Source organism: Chrysoperla carnea, chromosome 3 (assembly GCF_905475395.1).
Source record: "Chrysoperla carnea chromosome 3, inChrCarn1.1, whole genome shotgun sequence".
NCBI lineage: Eukaryota > Metazoa > Arthropoda > Insecta > Neuroptera > Chrysopidae > Chrysoperla > Chrysoperla carnea.
In genome coordinates this window covers 27,337,091-27,355,656 of record NC_058339.1, presented here as the reverse complement: position 1 = coordinate 27,355,656, position 18,566 = coordinate 27,337,091, and the positions used below count along the sequence as shown (strand labels likewise).

The 18,566-nt window shown below is 28.7% G+C and overlaps 2 protein-coding genes and 1 long non-coding RNA gene across 3 annotated transcripts; all 3 read right to left on the bottom strand.

The window, feature by feature from the left end:
- Positions 1–216: 216 nt before the first annotated feature.
- On the bottom strand, positions 217–8,450 carry LOC123295962 (WD repeat-containing protein 81). The gene is made up of 9 exons (XM_044877424.1): positions 8,325–8,450; positions 8,142–8,253; positions 6,549–7,888; positions 5,574–5,758; positions 4,182–5,209; positions 1,707–4,085; positions 1,278–1,568; positions 940–1,199; positions 217–448 (listed from the first exon to the last, which is right to left on the bottom strand). The coding sequence occupies exons 1-9, from the start codon at positions 8,423–8,425 to the stop codon at positions 217–219; spliced, it is 5,928 nt and encodes a 1,975-aa protein (XP_044733359.1). The 5' UTR covers positions 8,426–8,450.
- A 1,572-nt stretch (positions 8,451–10,022) lies between these two features.
- LOC123295961 (protein phosphatase 1 regulatory subunit 36-like) lies at positions 10,023–12,085 on the bottom strand (the record flags this gene model as incomplete). Its single annotated transcript, XM_044877423.1, has 4 exons — positions 10,023–10,205; positions 10,261–10,461; positions 10,982–11,505; positions 11,942–12,085. Coding segments are annotated over 4 exons (1,044 nt in total), but the record flags the coding sequence as incomplete, so codon positions are not given.
- A 5-nt stretch (positions 12,086–12,090) lies between these two features.
- LOC123296567 lies at positions 12,091–12,834 on the bottom strand. The gene is made up of 3 exons (XR_006535179.1): positions 12,763–12,834; positions 12,356–12,518; positions 12,091–12,139 (listed from the first exon to the last, which is right to left on the bottom strand). It is a non-coding gene; the product is annotated as an uncharacterized LOC123296567 (long non-coding RNA).
- Between the last annotated feature and the right edge of the window lie 5,732 nt (positions 12,835–18,566).

Here is an 18,566-nt window from a genome sequence, read left to right as displayed (position 1 = left end):
TCTATCATTTCATGTCCTCCTCCCATCACAATAGTGGAATCTTCCATTTTGTATTTTCAATCATATGTTAACAGCATCTAACATTCGAATTTGATTTTCATTTTCATAAATATGTTTCATAAACAAACAATATTGGATAAAATTTTAAAGAATTAATTTTATTATACAACATAGTATAAATAATAACAATTTGTATTTATTTAATTGATTTATGTATTAACATAGTAGACATATATTTCCACCATCAGATCCAAGCAACAATAATTTATTTAATGGTAGAATAGACATAGATGTTAATACACCTTTAAATGTTTCCGAGCGTAATCTATTACTAGAAAATAAAACTTTCTCATCAATTGCACTATATACTCCAATTCGATTTGCTGTCGTTCCCGAGATCAATTCGTTGTTGTAACAACATAAACAATGAACTGGTTCTGTAGCACCCCTAAAAAAAATTTACTTTTTGTTAATATGTATATATTTTATGTTAAACATTTATTTAAATAATTATAAAATAAATACTTGATTTTATGAATTTACTTTTTAAACTAAATGGAATTATTTTTTTAAATTATGTTAATGACGTGGAAATCTTTCGTTTTTTGAGGAAAATTTGTAGGAAATTTTTCCAATTGATATTCAAAACAATAAAACAATTGCTCTTCATAAAATATTTAACTAAAAATTTTTGTGAGCATTCTTAGTACTTTAAGGGTGTAGGACCACCAACGCAATTTTAAATAAAAAGCTTGATTTTTTTTATATGAAGTCGGACTAAATCTAAATCAATTCTGAAAATTTTAGAGGCGATTGTCCGATTATTTAAATAATTAAATGACTTTGAAAGTAGGCATATTTAACATTGGTTTTATGGTAAAACGGTAGATGGATGCATAAGGTTTAAACACAGATTTCTCTTAAAAAATTTTGGCTTACTTTAAATGAAACTTAAATTTCCCGTCGTTAATATTCCACACAGAAACTGTTTGATCGAGACTAGAACTAATAAGTGATTGTGAATCAGGTACAACAAGTTGTAATAATTCCCCTTCATGTGCTTTCCAAGAAGCTAATAATTTACCCCCAGATCGTAAATCCAATAAACTCAAATTTCCAGTGGAATGTCCTATTCCAAGTGTATTACCATTTGATGATATCGCTAACGAACGAATTATACTTCCAGGTCCTGTGGAAACCTAATTAATATTTTTTTATAAAATTAATTTTCAAATGCAAATGAATTTTAATATAAAAAGCATATAAAAAATACTGACTTTATATTCTTGTGCGTAAGAGCATAATCTCGCATCTATTATTTTTACGGTGCCATCGGTAGTTGCTGCCAGTAATGTTGAATTGGGCGCAGGCATTGATTTCAAAAGATTTACTGGAGAGTTTCTAGTATCCAAAATACTGATGGTTGCACCCATGAAAGGATCCCATATATGTACAGTACTATCACAAGTTACAGCTAAACGAAGAGATTCTAAAAATGTTATTGCTAGTACTGACTTTTTATGTCCCATGTATGTCCATTGTGGTTGCGAAATTGATGTTCCATCACCCTAAAATTGATTATTATCGTAAAGGTAATTCCGACAATTTGACAGGAAAATGACTTTCTATGACTAATATTAACATGATTTGGAATTTAATTTCAGTTTTATGTTTTAAAGCTAAACATTTTCATTTTATATACTCACTTGGCTACGTAAAGACCATAATTTAATCGTCTTATCACGACTTCCACTCATAAAACTATTTTCATTATCTAAAACATATATAGAGCGAACACTTCCAATATGTCCTTGAAAAGTTTGCAATTTAATTTGTTTAAAATTAAATTTAATATCTTTATCAGCTCGACCAATTTCATGTTCCCAATATGCTAACCAATTACCACGTAAATGTCTACTAACATTCTCCATTTTATGACTTAAAAAATAAGAATTTTTATATTGATCGTTATCAATAATTTCTAAACGATTTCCAATCAATGAAACATTACTTTCAAAACTTCCAGCTATTTGATCACAGTTTATAGATTTATGGATTATATCTAATTTATCATTTAATGAATAACTTAAATTTGTTTCTTGTTCATATTCAAAGCATAACTCTTTGACTAAAGGACTATTTCTTAAACAAACATCTAGAGTTGATTTTCCTAAGTATTGTGCTAATGGAATATAGGTTTTATAGGCCAATTCGCATGTGAAAATTTGTTTTAATTCTAGTAAAGCCTTATTCTGTACAGTTTGTTCAGTCTGAATAGTAATCTCTGTACTGGTTAGCGGAGTTGGAGGTGACCAGCTTTCAGATGATGCAACATCTGGACCAACTCTTTTAGCTCGCCCATCTTTAACAGCCCATTCAGCTGTACTTCCATCACGTCGAAGTTCTAAATAGTTTGAATCTTCTACAGATTTAATTGAACTTTCCAAAATTGTAGATGAATCAGATGATTTTGCATAATTTTCAAAATTAAATTGAGAAAATGTTTTATCAAAAATCAGGAAAAATCTTTGTAATGCTGGCATAAATATATCTTGAGATATTCCACTCCCTTCAGATCGACGCATAATAAAATATAATGTATCAATTAGTTTACAAGTTAGAGCAGATCTCGCTATAGAACCATTTGGAAAAGTTGCGCGTGTTGTTCCAACCAAACGAATTGATGGAATTATTATATGTTTTAAAATATTATCTTGTAAATTATTATTTAAACTTTCATCAGATAGATATGGTATTAAATGTTTCAGTAAGACTATACAACTAATTAATCCACCCTCTAAATTAGGAGTTAGGCGACGTTTACACAAGAGAATCAATTCTGTAATATGTGGTAAATATTGGAGTATGATTAATTGTTCTCCATACAAGGCTGCAATCGACATCAAGCAATCTAGAACTCGGCCTGCATTATTATCACCAGTTACACGTTCATTTAAAATCGACATAGAATTGAAATCATCGTTTGAAGCTAAAGGCTGTCGTAATTGATTTTCTTTACCCAAATAGCATAATGTTAACATTCGAAGTAAATTTCTTGATAGATATTTTGCAGTTAAAACTGGGCCTAATCTATGTGATAACCAAATTAAACTATCCGAACTAACATCAGATATTTTTGCATCAACATGATCTTGCTTACGCTTCTGAAATGTGTTGATATCATCTTCAACTAATGTTGGACTATCATTAGAAGTTTGAGATGATACTGGAATGTCATTACTTTTTTTGCTACCAATTTCGCAGTTAATTGTTAATAATTCTGATCGACTATTACTCGAAGGTATTGGAATAGTTGGAGACATTGCACAAGTCCGTGATATTTTTTCATCATTCTCATCTTCAGATGCAGGTATACCAGTTTCTATATCAGATTCTAAGAAATGTTCGATAATATTATAAACATTTTCATTGGGTGAAATTTTGTCTTCTTTATCAAATGAAAACATTTCAGGTTCGGTATCCACTTCTAATTTTTGATTATTAAATACTATGTTTTTAGACGATGTAACTTTTTCTGAATCTGCAATAGAATCATCGTCAATTGGTGATAGAATATCATTTGGTTCATTTTCTTCTACATAACGTAAATTCGATGTTTTTCGCATCAATACTGGTCTATCGATAATATGACTATGTAAAGGTACATCCACATTTTCAAAATCTCTGTAACCACCAACAGCTTCAACTAAAGGTGTTATAAAATAATCTAAGAAATTTTTCAAACCAAATCGTACAATTAACCGTAGCAAAAAACTATGATGATATAATTTAACCATTTTTTGATTATGCATTATAAACAAGTCAACATCACCTTCATATAATTTTAATATTGGCTGTAATAATTTTTGATTTGTTTTAGTAGTTCCCAAAACTTTCGCAATCGGATCAAATAAATACCATGCAGCTAAAACACCCGTGGATGGATCATCAATAATTTCAATAATCTTTGGTAGAATTAAATCAACATTTTCAACAGAAATATTTGGTAAAAATGTTTCTAATTCATTTGCACATATTTTCACTTTACATTCGTTAACATGACGTAATACATTTATTTTGTTACGTTCCAAATTTTCATATTTTAAACAATTATCACCTGAACAATTGAAAAATGTTAAAATATCATGTTCATTTATTAAATTTGTAAAATATTGCAATGTTTGTAGAAATTTATATATCGGCCAAAAATGTAATGAAAATTGGAATATACTTGTATTTAACAGCGGTTGTAATAATTGATGAGCTGAAGGAGGTGGTAAACCTTTTTCAGTGACTGTTGGATATCGAAAATTATCAAAATATTCTTTTTCTGGTATATTTGTTTGCAGCAATAACTCCACAGCGTATTTAATACATAGAGGTAAAGTTTCTTTACATGATTTGAATACAGTTAGTGCATTTTTTAAGCGAGTTGTAAAATCATGTTCGACTGTTAATCCTAAAGCTCGTAATTGTTTCGACATAAATATTTCAACAATTAAACATCCTAAAATTTGTAATTCACGCATACGTTTGGTCGCAACGGCTTGTTTATGATTCTGTTTACAGTGTAACGTATCATAAAAATTATCTAATTTTTTATTTTCCAGTTTGGCTTCATAATTTTCCATGAAAATACGATTTGTAAATGCATTATTTAATTCTTCATAATGATTATCCAGATTATTTAATAAAGAATAATTATCCACTTCAAATTTTTGAGATTCTTTCTCCCATGTTTTATTTGATTTTAAATAAAATGTTTTTATCACAAAATTATGAAATGTTTCAATTGCAAATAGATTCGATATTAGGTTGCAATCTTTGGGTAAGTAAATTGTACCCCCCGAAATTGATTTTTGTGTTGGCAATATTAAATTTGATTTTTGTGAACTTAATGAAATATATGATTGGAATGTTGTTTTCTTATCGGCGTCATGAATCTGCTGATTGGCGTTTGGATGTACATGTGATAAAAAGGACGGGGATTTTTGTGATTTTGGACTTAGTTTTTGTTGTGTTATAGTGTTTGCTTTTGTAGATGTTTGTGGATTTATTTCAGGTTTAATTTCTTCATTTAAAGAAGTTCTTGATCTAGAAAGAAACCGTGATAGTACTAGCGGTTTGTTACTTTGTTGTGGTGAACTAGCATCTTCTTCTGTTGTGGATAAATCTTCATCATCCATTAATTTATTTAAATCACGTTTTTCTGTTGGAATAGAAAATAAAAATTTATTAAACAATGTGTTTATTTAAAAATTATATCATGCGTTATTATTGGGACACCCTCTTTATAACAGTTTGTGTTTAGCCGATAAATGCACTGAAGACTGCTTGTTAACGGCGAAATAATGCATGTTTTGGCTTATCTTCACTTGTTTTATCAAGTGTATAGAGTAGGCTAGATTAGATTATAGTAGATGCTCCATAGTGAGACATATTTAATCCATAAAACCCGTCAAGATAGAATATAAGGTAGGGAGATCGAATTTTAGGCAGCTTTCGAGTAATCTAAAATGCTTTTATCGGCTGATTGCAGCTATTGTTTACTCTACATACACTTTGTTTCTTACTTTGCTTATTTGGTATAAAATGTATCTTTGGCGGTACACGGCCTAGCCATGGTGATGAATATGTTTGACGTGGAGGATGAGGTACAAAAAATAACTGCACTACTCCAGAATTTGATAAAGATTGATGATTATCAACCAGTTGGAGTATTAAATTTTTTGATTTTATAGCTGATGTTCCAGATAATCTGCAAAATTAAATAATGAAAAGCACAAAGGCAAAGTCAATAAGTATTCGGGGGTTAATTCAGCGAGCGTAAAAAATGTTTGTATAAAAAATATTAACAGTATTAACAAAATTATCTTATATATACATGTTCTTGGGCCATGGGTTAACTACGGTTACCGCACTTGAAATTAAACACGGGTCGAGCTAGTATAATGTACAAATACAAAGTTATTTTAAAACAATAAAACTGTCGTGTCTAAATATTTACAATTAGATAATTTTTTATGTTTTTTTTATACGTAGTTCAAGTTAATATGTTTTTAAAATGTACGTAGATGTAGAGATTGTAAAAGGAAGAACAATGAAAGTATAAATTTAAATTGTTTGTAAATTTGGCGTCCATTAAGTGTGTTCAGTGTTTGACGTTGAAGAAATATCCCTATCTGAATGGGATTCGAACCTATTGCAAATCGGCATAGTAAGCTGAACTTCAAGTTTATACAAAAATTTAAATATATATAGTTAAAAAAAATAATAAAAATAAATAAACAAATACAAAAACATAAAGGGAGACAGGCAGTAAAGAGATATGTACAAGATTACGCGTTTGTTTTTCGCCCTAAAGTTAAATAATACGCTAAAAATAGTAAAGGCAATATCAATATATTGTAGAAGCTGAAAACAGTACGGTCCTACGGCTCAATAAAATTGGAATAAGAATAAGATCATGTTATCAGTATATTACACTCTGATAACTTCTAATGAGAAGGTTGAATTCTTCACTACAATTAGAAAATCTTTTAACTTACTTATATCCAAAAGTAAGATCAATCCAATGATGTAAGCGTTCCGACACATATGTACTTTCTAGTGCTTCTCGATGTTTTTCAACAAAATCCTCAGGACTTGAACTCCATGGCGGTATTTCTAAATCAGGTAAATCTTCATGAATAGACTTAAATACCGAAGGTTTAGTAAAAAACTCCGGTATACATTCATCAGGACTCCATTCTTGTAATCGCTGTATCGAACTTGGATATTCAGCCGGAACCCAAACAGTACGAACATTTTTACATAAAATTGATTTCGGTGTACGGCGTGCCATATATACATAATATGTAATCGATGACAATACATCAGATATATGATGTGGTACTTGATTCCCCGCTAAATTTCCCTCATATGTTAAATCAAGCTGTCGATCTCCTTTATTCAATCGATACTTTGATTTAGTTAAATCACGCCAATTATTACCACAACGAGATGTAAAATCTGTGATCCATGGAAATATATGATGACAATTTGGCTCACCATACTTTCGACCAGCTAAATTATTTAACGCTGTTAAATATGTTAAATTACTGATTTTTCCTTGTACCCATAACGTACATAATTGTTCTAAATTGATGTTATTGGTTATTTGAATTTTATCATAATTACGTGCGCTACAATGAATGCAACGGGAATTCTCGTAATTATGTATATTTTTGTTACATTCGGGTATAACACGTAATCGATTTAATCGTGGTGTTGTATTATTTTCAATATGATCTCGAATTATTAAATTTGAATCGATTTGTGGTAATATTTGTATCCAAAGATTTTGATCGATATGAATATCGTTTAATGATATATCACCAATTGTTAAACCACGATCATGCATTGTTCGTAATGCTTGTAATAATTGAAATATAATAAATAGTGGTTTTGTATACGATGATTCAAGTATTGCGGGGCTATATGTTAAACAATCGAGTAACGTATGCTCCACATACGGTAAATGTATCGTGTAAAAACACGTGTTACTTTCAATACAACATAATACTTGTAACCAATTCGGATGTGATTCATAATGTTTTGATTGTGGAATATTTTGTGTAGAATCAATAATATTTATGATTGGACATCCATATGCACGGATTATTATTTCACGGAATACAGTATTGTAATCAGTTAAATTTATATGACTATCACGTATATTTGTATCGTTGTTATTATATTTTTTATATGCATCTTTCCATAAATTTCTATGATTTGTTTGCATAACATAATGTAATAATTGGAAAAATGTGAGATCTGTTTCATTTAAATTCGATGTGGAATGTGGCCGTGGAAGTGATATTACTTTTGCGTTTTTCTTTCGATAAACCTGTAATTAAAATATTTTGGTTACTTGCAGGTTCCATGCCTGATGGTTTTCGCTGCTTTTGTGTTTACGAATTTATATATCAGGCAGCCGCGAATAAAATCAATTAAGTGTCAATTCTTTGGTATATAATTAGAAGTTAATTTTTCAAGTAGTTACTTTTCAAAATTTCCGACAATAGGGAATATTCATGTATTTTTTTAATATTTTTAATTCACAGTTTACACCGTTATAACAAATAATTTGTGTATCTTACGCAAATGTATATTTTCTTCCAATCTTTGGTGAGATCATCATTCTTTTGATACCATTCTTCAAAATGTTCACATTCTTTAAAATCGGACAATATTCCATATTTATATAAGGATCTAAAATTATATATTAAAATAATTAAAACATAATAAGCAAGATGTAAAATTTAATTCTAGAATTTACTCACTTTATCCAAGATTTGTGAACAATTGATGTAAATTTATCAGAACGAGTAGTTGATTTCAAATACCGTTTTGGTATTTGTAATTCTATGGATATAATATCCATTATTATGTATTATTTTCAATTTTAAACATTTATACTATAATTGCAAAAATTTACAATCATATTGTTTAAAAGGCAAACGCTGTTGATTAAAAACACAAATAAACAAGAAATTATTATGCAAAAGGAATTTTTTTTTAAATCTACAACCTCCTTAGGGGCTGTACTTAAATTACGTAACAAATTTAGGGAGGGGGATCAAATCATAATGTTACTATTTGTTATAGTACGGGGGAGGGGGTTCTTCAACGCTTGTACGTAATTATCGAAAATTTTGATGATTTAAAAAAAATTTAAATCAAAAATTTCGCGCTCTTGACTTGACTGTAGCTAACTATTAATATTTTGAAAGTAGCCGTTGCGACCATTTTTGGTATTAAGAGATTACTCAACATACAAATTCCTTTTCAACCTGGTTAAATGGTTAAAGATTTTTTACCATAATTTCCATAATACTCTAAAATTCAAATAAGAAAATAATTACGTACAAAACAGGGATAGGAGGGGGCTCAATATTTTGTTACAATCTGTTACATAGGGGGAGGTTTCAATATTTTGTTACAATCTGTCACATAGGGGGGGATGTAGGGGTTGAAAAGACGTTCTAAATGCCTTACGTAATTTAAGTACAGTCCCTTAGGTGATTAATCTACATGGGCAAAATTTTAAATCCACTACTGTACTTAAGGTTCAAGTTTGCTCGACAGGACATCGAGTTAAAAAGATAGGTACGGAATGACTGTTTGCACATATACGTGTGCACAGACACGATGGGTTTTTTGGCCCTTGAGTTCACCCTATGATCCACGGGTTGGCTATGCCTTTAATGGGATCAAGATAGCACGGCTTTGCGGATTTTTTGACCTTAGCGTTCATTCTGCGAGATCCACGAGTTAAATATGGCATACCCGTGCTCGTGTACACGGGTATATACGACACGGGGATTTTTCTGATAAATTGCTTTGGAGAGATATAACAAATCAAATATAGGTATCGGATAACTATTTAAAAATTTGACAAGCCACTAGCATGACTGTACGCTAATTTAAACCTACTTTCTATCTCCTTAGAAAATATTGAGTAGTATTGAAAGTATTTTTCTGCTTTGCTTGTAGGATTTGACTTTATTTGAATGCTAATGGTCCAGTAATTTCTTTTCTATATATGAAAATAAAGATAAGAACGTGTAAAATTATGATAAATGCAATATAATTTCTTTTCAAAGCTCAAATTACACTTTAATATTATTCTAATAACACTTCATATTTTAATTATAATTTTCCAGTAAATTATAAATACAATAATTACCAATTTTGCTTCAAAACCATTATTAAATTTTGAAAATAAACATGGTTTTTGAAACATAAATAAAACACAAACAATTGTTAACTTTTCATTTCAATTGAAATGTAAATATAAAAGAACTGTCACTTTGGCAGAAGTAACTTTTGTGTAATAGTTATAAATTTATAAAATTTGAAAAGTCCCTAGGACTTATAATACTTGGCGGGAAAATTTAAATTTAAATTTCATGGCTATTATTGTTTTATTAAAGAATACAGATACATAACTGTATTCTTTGGTTTTATCTCTCAGATATTTGTATTATTATCGCGTGGACATAGACAGAGTGTAAGCATTTTGATCAATAGTACTATAACCTTTAGGCATCGATGATAAATATTCAATCCATTTTTTACACTGTTGCACTCGTATTTGACTTTGCATATTGCTTGGTGTGTTTGGAAATTGGAATTGATTTATTTTTGAATCAGTTTTAAATCTATAAAAGTTAATTTTATTTAATGAAGTATTGAATTAAAATTAACTTGTATAACCTTGTTCTTGATTTCTCCGGTAGTACCATTTTGGGCCAAACTTTAACACTACCATCATCATTTCGCGCAAAACGAAGGGTTAGCATTTCATCAAAATCTGAACGAGGATATCCTAATATACCAACAGGTACATTTAATTCAAGTAGATTTTCTTCAGGAGTAGAATAGGCTATTTCCAAATATTTGATTCTTTCATCAACACTGCACAGATAAAATGATATGCTGTGTAATTTACTTAAATTATCACTTAAATCGCCAAAGATGTTTACTTCCGATGCTCAATTTCGTGTATCAATGCGATGGAAACTTTTTTTTTATAAGTTTAATACTGCGACAAGGCATAACGGCGAACACTAAGCTATAACGAAGACGTACATGCAGCAAGTATTAAACGGAAGGATAACATCGCAAAGTGAATCAATTTATGATACCATGCCGTGTATTTTCGTTCTTCTTTGATGTTCACCTTCATACCTGGCCGCAGCATGAAACGAAGGTTCTCATTCTTATTTCATCCATCACGTACTTTAAGAATAACATCTTCGTCCCAACGCCTTTCATTATATTCAGTTTATTATATAATCGGGTCCGAATTTAGTATTTAGGCACCCGTGTGAGTACAAAAAAATTATTGCGTTGCTTTTCCGATGTAGCTATGAGCGTAAAGTATGTGCTAAATTCATAAATTAAAAACGGAACGATTTAAAAAAAAAAAAATTACTTTTCCAAAGTATTATTGCCAATAGCCAACATTCTGTAATCATGATCTCCATTAAATATTTCTTTGCCAACATTAGATCTTTGCAGCAATTTTTTTTCATTCTCATTACATTTACCATACAAAACTCGATTGAATTCTTTTAACAGTGGTGTAGTATTATTTCCAGATGGGGTACGCGCTACATGATTATATGTATCTGAACGTAACATTCGATTTAATTCCATTTCAATTAAACTTCGATTTCGCCGTAATAATGCAATCCAAACCACACGTACACATACTTGATATAGAAATTCAACGAAACGTACATCTTTTTCACCAGCAGATACACCAGATTTATTTGATTTTATATGATGATAAGATTTTGTATCAGCTGCACCAATTAGAAAATTAAAATATGCTTTGGATACCATTGCTCGTAAATCAGCCAATTCATCATGAATCTTATTTTCTTTATCGATTATACTCGGCTGAAATAGTTTTGTTTCTGCTTCCTTTTTACTAGCTATTAAATCCTCCCAAACCTGTACTATTCATAAAAATTAATATTTCCTTGTATTAAGCAGATTTGTCAGCTTTTGTACCGAAATGGTTTTGTGTTTATGTATTTTTTGGGTCATAATTATCTTATATATAAAGTTTCATCAAATATCAAAACAAAAAACATATTTTTGTGCTTTTTAGCGAAAAAAAAAAAATTATCGGAAATATCTAGAAAATGATGATTATAGATGGAGCAGTAAAATGTCAGAATAAATTTAATTTTTTATTATTATTTATTTTCTAAAATATATTTTTATAAATTATAACTCATGTGTTATTATGATGTATGAGCTACATTGTTGTATAGTTTTATTAAAATCCATTCGCTAGTTTTTGCGTGAAAGCGTAACAAACAAACATCCTTACTTTCACATTTAGGTATAATATATAGGGATAGGGATACAGAATAAAAATCACCTGCATAAAATATTGAAAGTATATAATTAGAGATCTCAAAAGAGAGTCCATTGAACGACAATGAAAATATTGAATATTTTCTTTAGATAGCTGATTTTTAGGTATTGTAAACATGACAACATCTCTAATATCTTGAATTATTATAACATCCGGTTCTTGCGGTGCTGTTTTTCTTCTATGATAACGTCGAAAACGCACCTAAAAGAAAATATAATAACCGATAAATCTTTTTTATTTTGATTGAGCTCAGTAATTAAAGGATCAGAAATAGACTTTTAGTCAGAGGCGAATCCACGCATATGGGCATGATGAGAATACCCATCACTTTCTGCCATATTTAAATCCAGAGCTTAGTTCTTTTACATTAAGCCCTTTTGCTTTAATTACTGAACTGTTATGCTAAATTATATAAACCTGATCCAAAGAATCTACAGTTTCTTTAAAATGTAGAATTAAATGTTCATGTGTACATCCTAATGTTTTTTGTTGTGATATTAACGCTTGGAAGGGCATTGAATGTTTTGAAGTAACTACATTTTCAATTGTTGCTCTTCTTGCTGGCTCAATGGAAGTATTACTAAGGACAATTTATTGCTAATTAATGTAATGGAATCTAAAATTACATAAACTGCAAAAAAAAAAATCCGATTAAAGATGCTCCTCCGACAATTGTATTATCCATCCAAATATGATAGTTCAGAAGGTTGAATTTTGGCCACTGGGAAGGACTTATTGCGCCAGTATAGTTACTATTCCTGTTTTTGTCAAAGGTTATAAATTAAAATAGATGAGATTTTTTAACCAGAATAAGTGTAATGTACATTTTCTCAAATGCTAGTTTCCTAGCAGTATTGTCCCAATACCAATGTCCATTTTTATATTTCCAACCCGAAAAATCCATGATGTAGAAAGTACAAAATAAGACTATTTGAAACGATACATTAATAGATAACAAATAAAAATAATTAATTTCAATATTTATTTTTTAATAAATATAATGTTACTATAGAAATATTAAAATTCTTGGATTTTCTAGTAGATAGAGGTTTGGATGAAAATTTAATCGAATTTTAAAGATTAATTTTAAATTTGACTACTTATTTTTATAAGTAGGTAATAGAATAGAATTTAGATAATATCACAGGAAGTGTACATTAAATTAAGTCAAGTCTTAAGTTTTTAAAGCTTAGAAATATTAATGAAAGAAACTGAGAATGAAGTATGTGCATGAAGATATATTCTAATTGAAATCAAAATTCTTTATTCATGCACACAGGTACCCACATTTAAGTTCGAAGAATATACCTACCGCGTTACAACCTTCACTTTCCTTGCTCTCATCTTATCCTCCTTCCATAACACTCTAAATACTTTTTATTATGAATCCAAACTATTTTTAGAAACCTTCGGAAACTAGATAAGTATTTTCGTTCTTCCCGAAAATAAGTAGATTAATATTTAAGTAATTACAACTCTTATTTAACATAAATTTTTATTAACATTTACAAAAATGACTCAAACATATATTATAGGTACATCTAATGGATAGTCTGTTTATAAAAACAATGTGACAAGGGCATAATTAATTAATCTAAATAATTTGTTTTTTTAATTATAGCTAAATCATCAAATGTTTCTTTATAGTTTAAGTTACTTCTATTTTGATACCACCTATATGTAAAACATAATATCCAAAAAAGTATATTGTAATACTTAGTGCAAATACAAAACCCAAGAATATCAAATAATAAATTATTACGATACCTGAAAAGTAAAAAATAAAACAACGTAAATAGAAACGATAAGGGGACGATTTCGTTGACATTTCATTACTTTCTATGGGTGGGAGATTAAATTTAGATAAGTATAAATTACATACTCCAACTTTTAAACGATAATCCACATAGTTCTTTCTGCCCTTTCTTATTTCTGTTCCAGAGGAACTTTAAAAAATTCTTCCATGAAATACGTAAACGGTTTTTATATTTTTTCCATTTTGGTTCTGCATGTTGTAAGGTTTTTCCACTTATGTTTGATCCACTATTATTGAGAAACATTTGACAGAATTGAAAAATAGTCGAGTTCGCTTAATTAAGTTTAAATAATAATTAAAATTTGATATTTTTCTTTTCAAAGAATCTGTTTATCTGTTTAACATTCTGGCCATCTTGTATGAAAAACATACAAGATTTTCCGATGTAATATTAGTTTTTTTTCGTAATAAATTTCTTTTTATCTAATGTATAACAAAATAATACTTAAAATCAATTATTGAGATGCCATGGTATCAGCAAATATGTCAAATACATGACATTTATTGATCTTTACTTTAAATCATATAGACTAAGAGCTAGAAACCAACGTTTCGAAGAAATGATTGGGAGACTGATTTTTTGACGTATTTTTTTTTGACCCTTGTTATGGATGCGTCCGATTTGGCTAGAGAAGTTGTGTTAACTTATACACATGGCATTCATTCAAACAAAAGTGACTTTCCCAATGATTCGTCATTGTGAGACACCAAGTTTCTTAGTTTAAATTAAAAAAAAAAATTTAGAATGCGATTACACTCTTACTTTATCATATACATAAGACATCTTAACGAAAGTCAATGAATATTAACCTTTCAAAACATTTTTCAACATCTACACAGGGGCTATTATCGTTAGTCAAAAATAAATCATGAAATTTGAAAAAAGTTAAAATTTATGTAAAAATATACTTAAATATTCTGATTTCGAGTCATAAAAGCATATTTTTCTTTTATTAAAATTAAATTAAATATTAAAATTAAAAATCGTAATTTTTAAACTGTATATCACGCGACCTAAAACGCGGGTAAGCCCTGCTGTGATGTCATAGCGGTATGAGTCATAGACCACCAATTAGTTCAGTGTAGACAGCTGGGTATAATATATACATAGATAATAAGTATTTATATTTATTATAATCAGATGTCTATGAATATACCTGTCAAACTTATTTGTGTTACTTCGTATAGTGATACCCATATTACGTCATCAAATTAGATGCCCGCGTTTTTGACAGTTTAAAAAAGGTTTAAAATTTAATTTAAGTTTTTGGCAAGAAGGCGTGTGTATTTTTCCGAAATAAATTTTTGGTGGCTTTTTATTATTTATTCGTAAATCAAATAGACAAACTTTTTACAGTCTGCCCATTCATTTAAATAAAAGCCAAGACTGTCCAATACACTACAAAATTGGCAGACGATAAATAAATTTATGATTGATCATGATTGATTTTTAAGATCTTGCTGCTTCGTGTGCAAAACCTTTATGTTATAAATATTATTTGACTGTCGGTACTCTAGTAGCTACTTGATAATTAGTTAATTTAACTTGGTAGGTAAATGTAATTAATTCTCATCCTCTAATCATCAAATTATTTTTAACTATGTAGATTTGTTGATTCACAGTTCATGTGTTTAAATACTTTCAAAATTTCACAAATTCTGTCCAGTTTTTTTTAATCAATTTATTATATTAATAAAAAAATTGAAATTAACTAGCATTTTAATAACATTTGTTGAAATTTTTTTTTAAATTGAAAGTTTTCACTTTTAATAATAGAGTTTAATATACCTAATATGAATATAGCCGCAGAGATTGAAGGGTCAAGATATTTTTTGGTGAAAATGTTTTTTGATCTCCAGCATTATAAGATCACGAATGTATAAAAAAAAAGGCAGTCATAGGGACTGCTGATAGAAGTGAAAACTTAGAACTTTTAGTATAAAAATTTGAAATTTCTTAATATTTGATTTAAAATTATCAACATCAATCTGGTTTTCACATCTATTGACACTCCGAGCAACAATTATATGCATATTTATATGGTTTTTTATTATTTAAATATATTACGGGCTGTACAAGATTATGACAAAATATAAATACAATTCAATTGAAATAACAATTAATATACAATCATATGATTTGTGGATAGTATTTGTATTTACATACACAATGTATTCAAATTAAGATGAGCATTTCTGTGGGCTGTATTATGCATTTTGTTAAAATATACCCCCTTAAGGACCCACAATAAAAATTTATTTTTATTGTGGGTCCTTAAGGGGATATATTTTAACAAAATGCATACACAATGTACTTGTTATATACGCAGAATTAATGTTACACAATACGTCAGCTGTATAGTTACAGATATACTGCTATAAGCTTGTCGACGCGCGCACAGCATGTCGGTAACGCGAACCCATAACATTTTTCCCTACTAAAAAGTGCCCAACGTCGCTAAAGAAATTTTCACTTCAAAAAAAGTGTTTCTAAATTATTCTTTCTCTTACACATATTGCTTAAATTAATTTAGGGAGAGTTTCATAATATGTTAATCCGTTTGTAAATAAGGATTTTGGTCATTAAAAATGTTTTCTATTTAAGATACGATAATCTGGATAACCTATTCTTAATGAGTCCAATTTTGAGATTTTTAACGAATTGCGAAAACGCGTATTTTTAAAGCGATTTAAAGTTAATATAATTATATAAATATATTATGAAATTTCTTTTGTTTGATGGAAAATAAATATCATGTAATATCTTTTCTAAATACAAATATGGAGTGAAGAGTCACTATATGTGTTCAACATTTTTAATTAGATTCATTTATTTATATTAAGTGTATTTACATAATAATCTTATGTATCTAGTCCGGGTAAAAATGATGGTAATTTTTTGCTTGTATGTCTATGGTATACTTGCATTTTCATAACTAATTTTTTCATTTTAGCATTAAATAAAAAAAAAAAGAATTAATTAAAAAAATCAAAACATTGCATGTACCTGTGAACCTGTTAATCATATGTATGCGTCACAAAATATGTATGTGTTTTACCATTCTAAGTGATATAGCTATAACATATCATATATTAATATCACTTAGAATGGTAAAACACGTGCATATTTTGTGACGTACAGATACCATAAAACATCAGAAAATTTTACACTTTACCCGGACTAATCAACAAAAATGAATAACCGCAAATAATAAATTTCATCAACATTTAATAATATAATAAATATCTATTATAATGTTATTATCTAAAATTATAACTTATATCATTTTCCTTATAAATAAAGTGACAAACATTGTCAAATTTAAAAAAGGAATACATTACTGCTTTCTCTTTTAAGTTGAAAAATTAAGAAATCAAATTTTTTTAATAAAACACATAGGACATAGCATAGGACAGATATTCTAATCATTATTCGAGATATTAATTATATCCAATAAAGAAGTGATTAACAGAAAAAACAAAAAACCCGACTGCGTTAAATCCCTTGTGGAAATCATTCAGAAAAAGTTGTTTTTTCTTTTCAGTTTTTATCCCTTGTGGAAATATTTCAAACGAAAGACTTAAAAAGTTTTACTAATTCTAAAAAACTCTAGAGTTTAATTAAAGTTTTATTTTATCAGTATCTCTAATCTTTTATGGCATAATAATATTTAGTCAACTATTCTCTGGTGTTTATTTAAACGTTCTTATATTCAGTTATCCAATTCAAAGCACCCTTAATTAACAATACACATATTGCGTGATTTTAGCTCATACTTGATTAATTTGAATTGTATTTTAGTGTACATATTACGTCATTTTAACAATTCATTTCGTTTCGCTTCAGTGTACACAACCACCCCACAACTAAAATTGTTTCTGCCTGTTTTGTCTCGACATTCAATTTATAAAGTATGTACATTTTTATTACTATAAAAATTAAATATTAAATTTAAGAAATTATTATTTTTTGATAAGGAACATTTTTTACATTTAAACTTTTGTTCTATCTCTAACGGTTTACAAGATGGGTCCTACGGACCCAAGAACAAATTGACCTATGTTGCTCATTTACGAACTCGACCTCACTTTTTACGTTCTGAGTACGCTTGATATCTTTAAGCTAAAAATTTAGCTTGATATCTTTTTCGTTTTTGAGTTATCGCGTCCACAGACGGGCGGACGGACAACCGAAAATGGACTAAGTAAGTGATTTTATGAACACCTTTATCAAAATTCTGTTTGTAGCATCAATATTTTTAAGCGTTACAAACTTGGGACTAAACTTAGTATACCTTTCATATTACACATATGTATGCATGGTATAATAAATCGATTAAACTATATTGAGAAAATATTGAAGAGTCTTATTTAAGAATTTTCGATAAGACCAGCTTTTAAGATCTTTTCAACGCATACTCAAACAAAAATATCAAATAGGTAATAATATCTTCATCAAGGCTATCTCAAAGAAGTTAACAATTTTCAGAATTTTAACTTTTTTGATACACAATCTTTGAAGCCTTTCTTAACAACGTAATGTTAATTATTATTAAATTTATTTCCTGTATATTTAACATTATTGTACTTTATTAATTTCCAATTTGCTTTGGATCAATATGCAAAATATACTATTGATATTTTAGTCTCCATAAATATTTTCACCTAAATATATAATTTATAATATTTTACGTACATTATATTTATTTAAAAAATTTTAAAATAAGATCTATAATAACCCAATTTTTATTGTTTATGTAAATAACCGCAAGCAGTCGAGCGTTACAACAAAAACATAAAAACATTGTGGAC

Bases quoted from the DNA above. Each gene is read 5' to 3' on its own strand.
- LOC123295962 (XM_044877424.1), bottom strand. From the start codon at position 8,425: ATGGATATTATATCCATAGAATTACAAATACCAAAACGGTATTTGAAA. The intron at 5,210-5,573 runs GTAAGAAACAAA...CTATTCCAACAG, and splicing joins TTTTATACCAAATAAGCAAA to AAAAACGTGATTTAAATAAA. The intron at 4,086-4,181 runs ACATTGCAATAT...GAAAATTTGGAA, and splicing joins CGATATATAAATTTCTACAA to CGTAACAAAATAAATGTATT.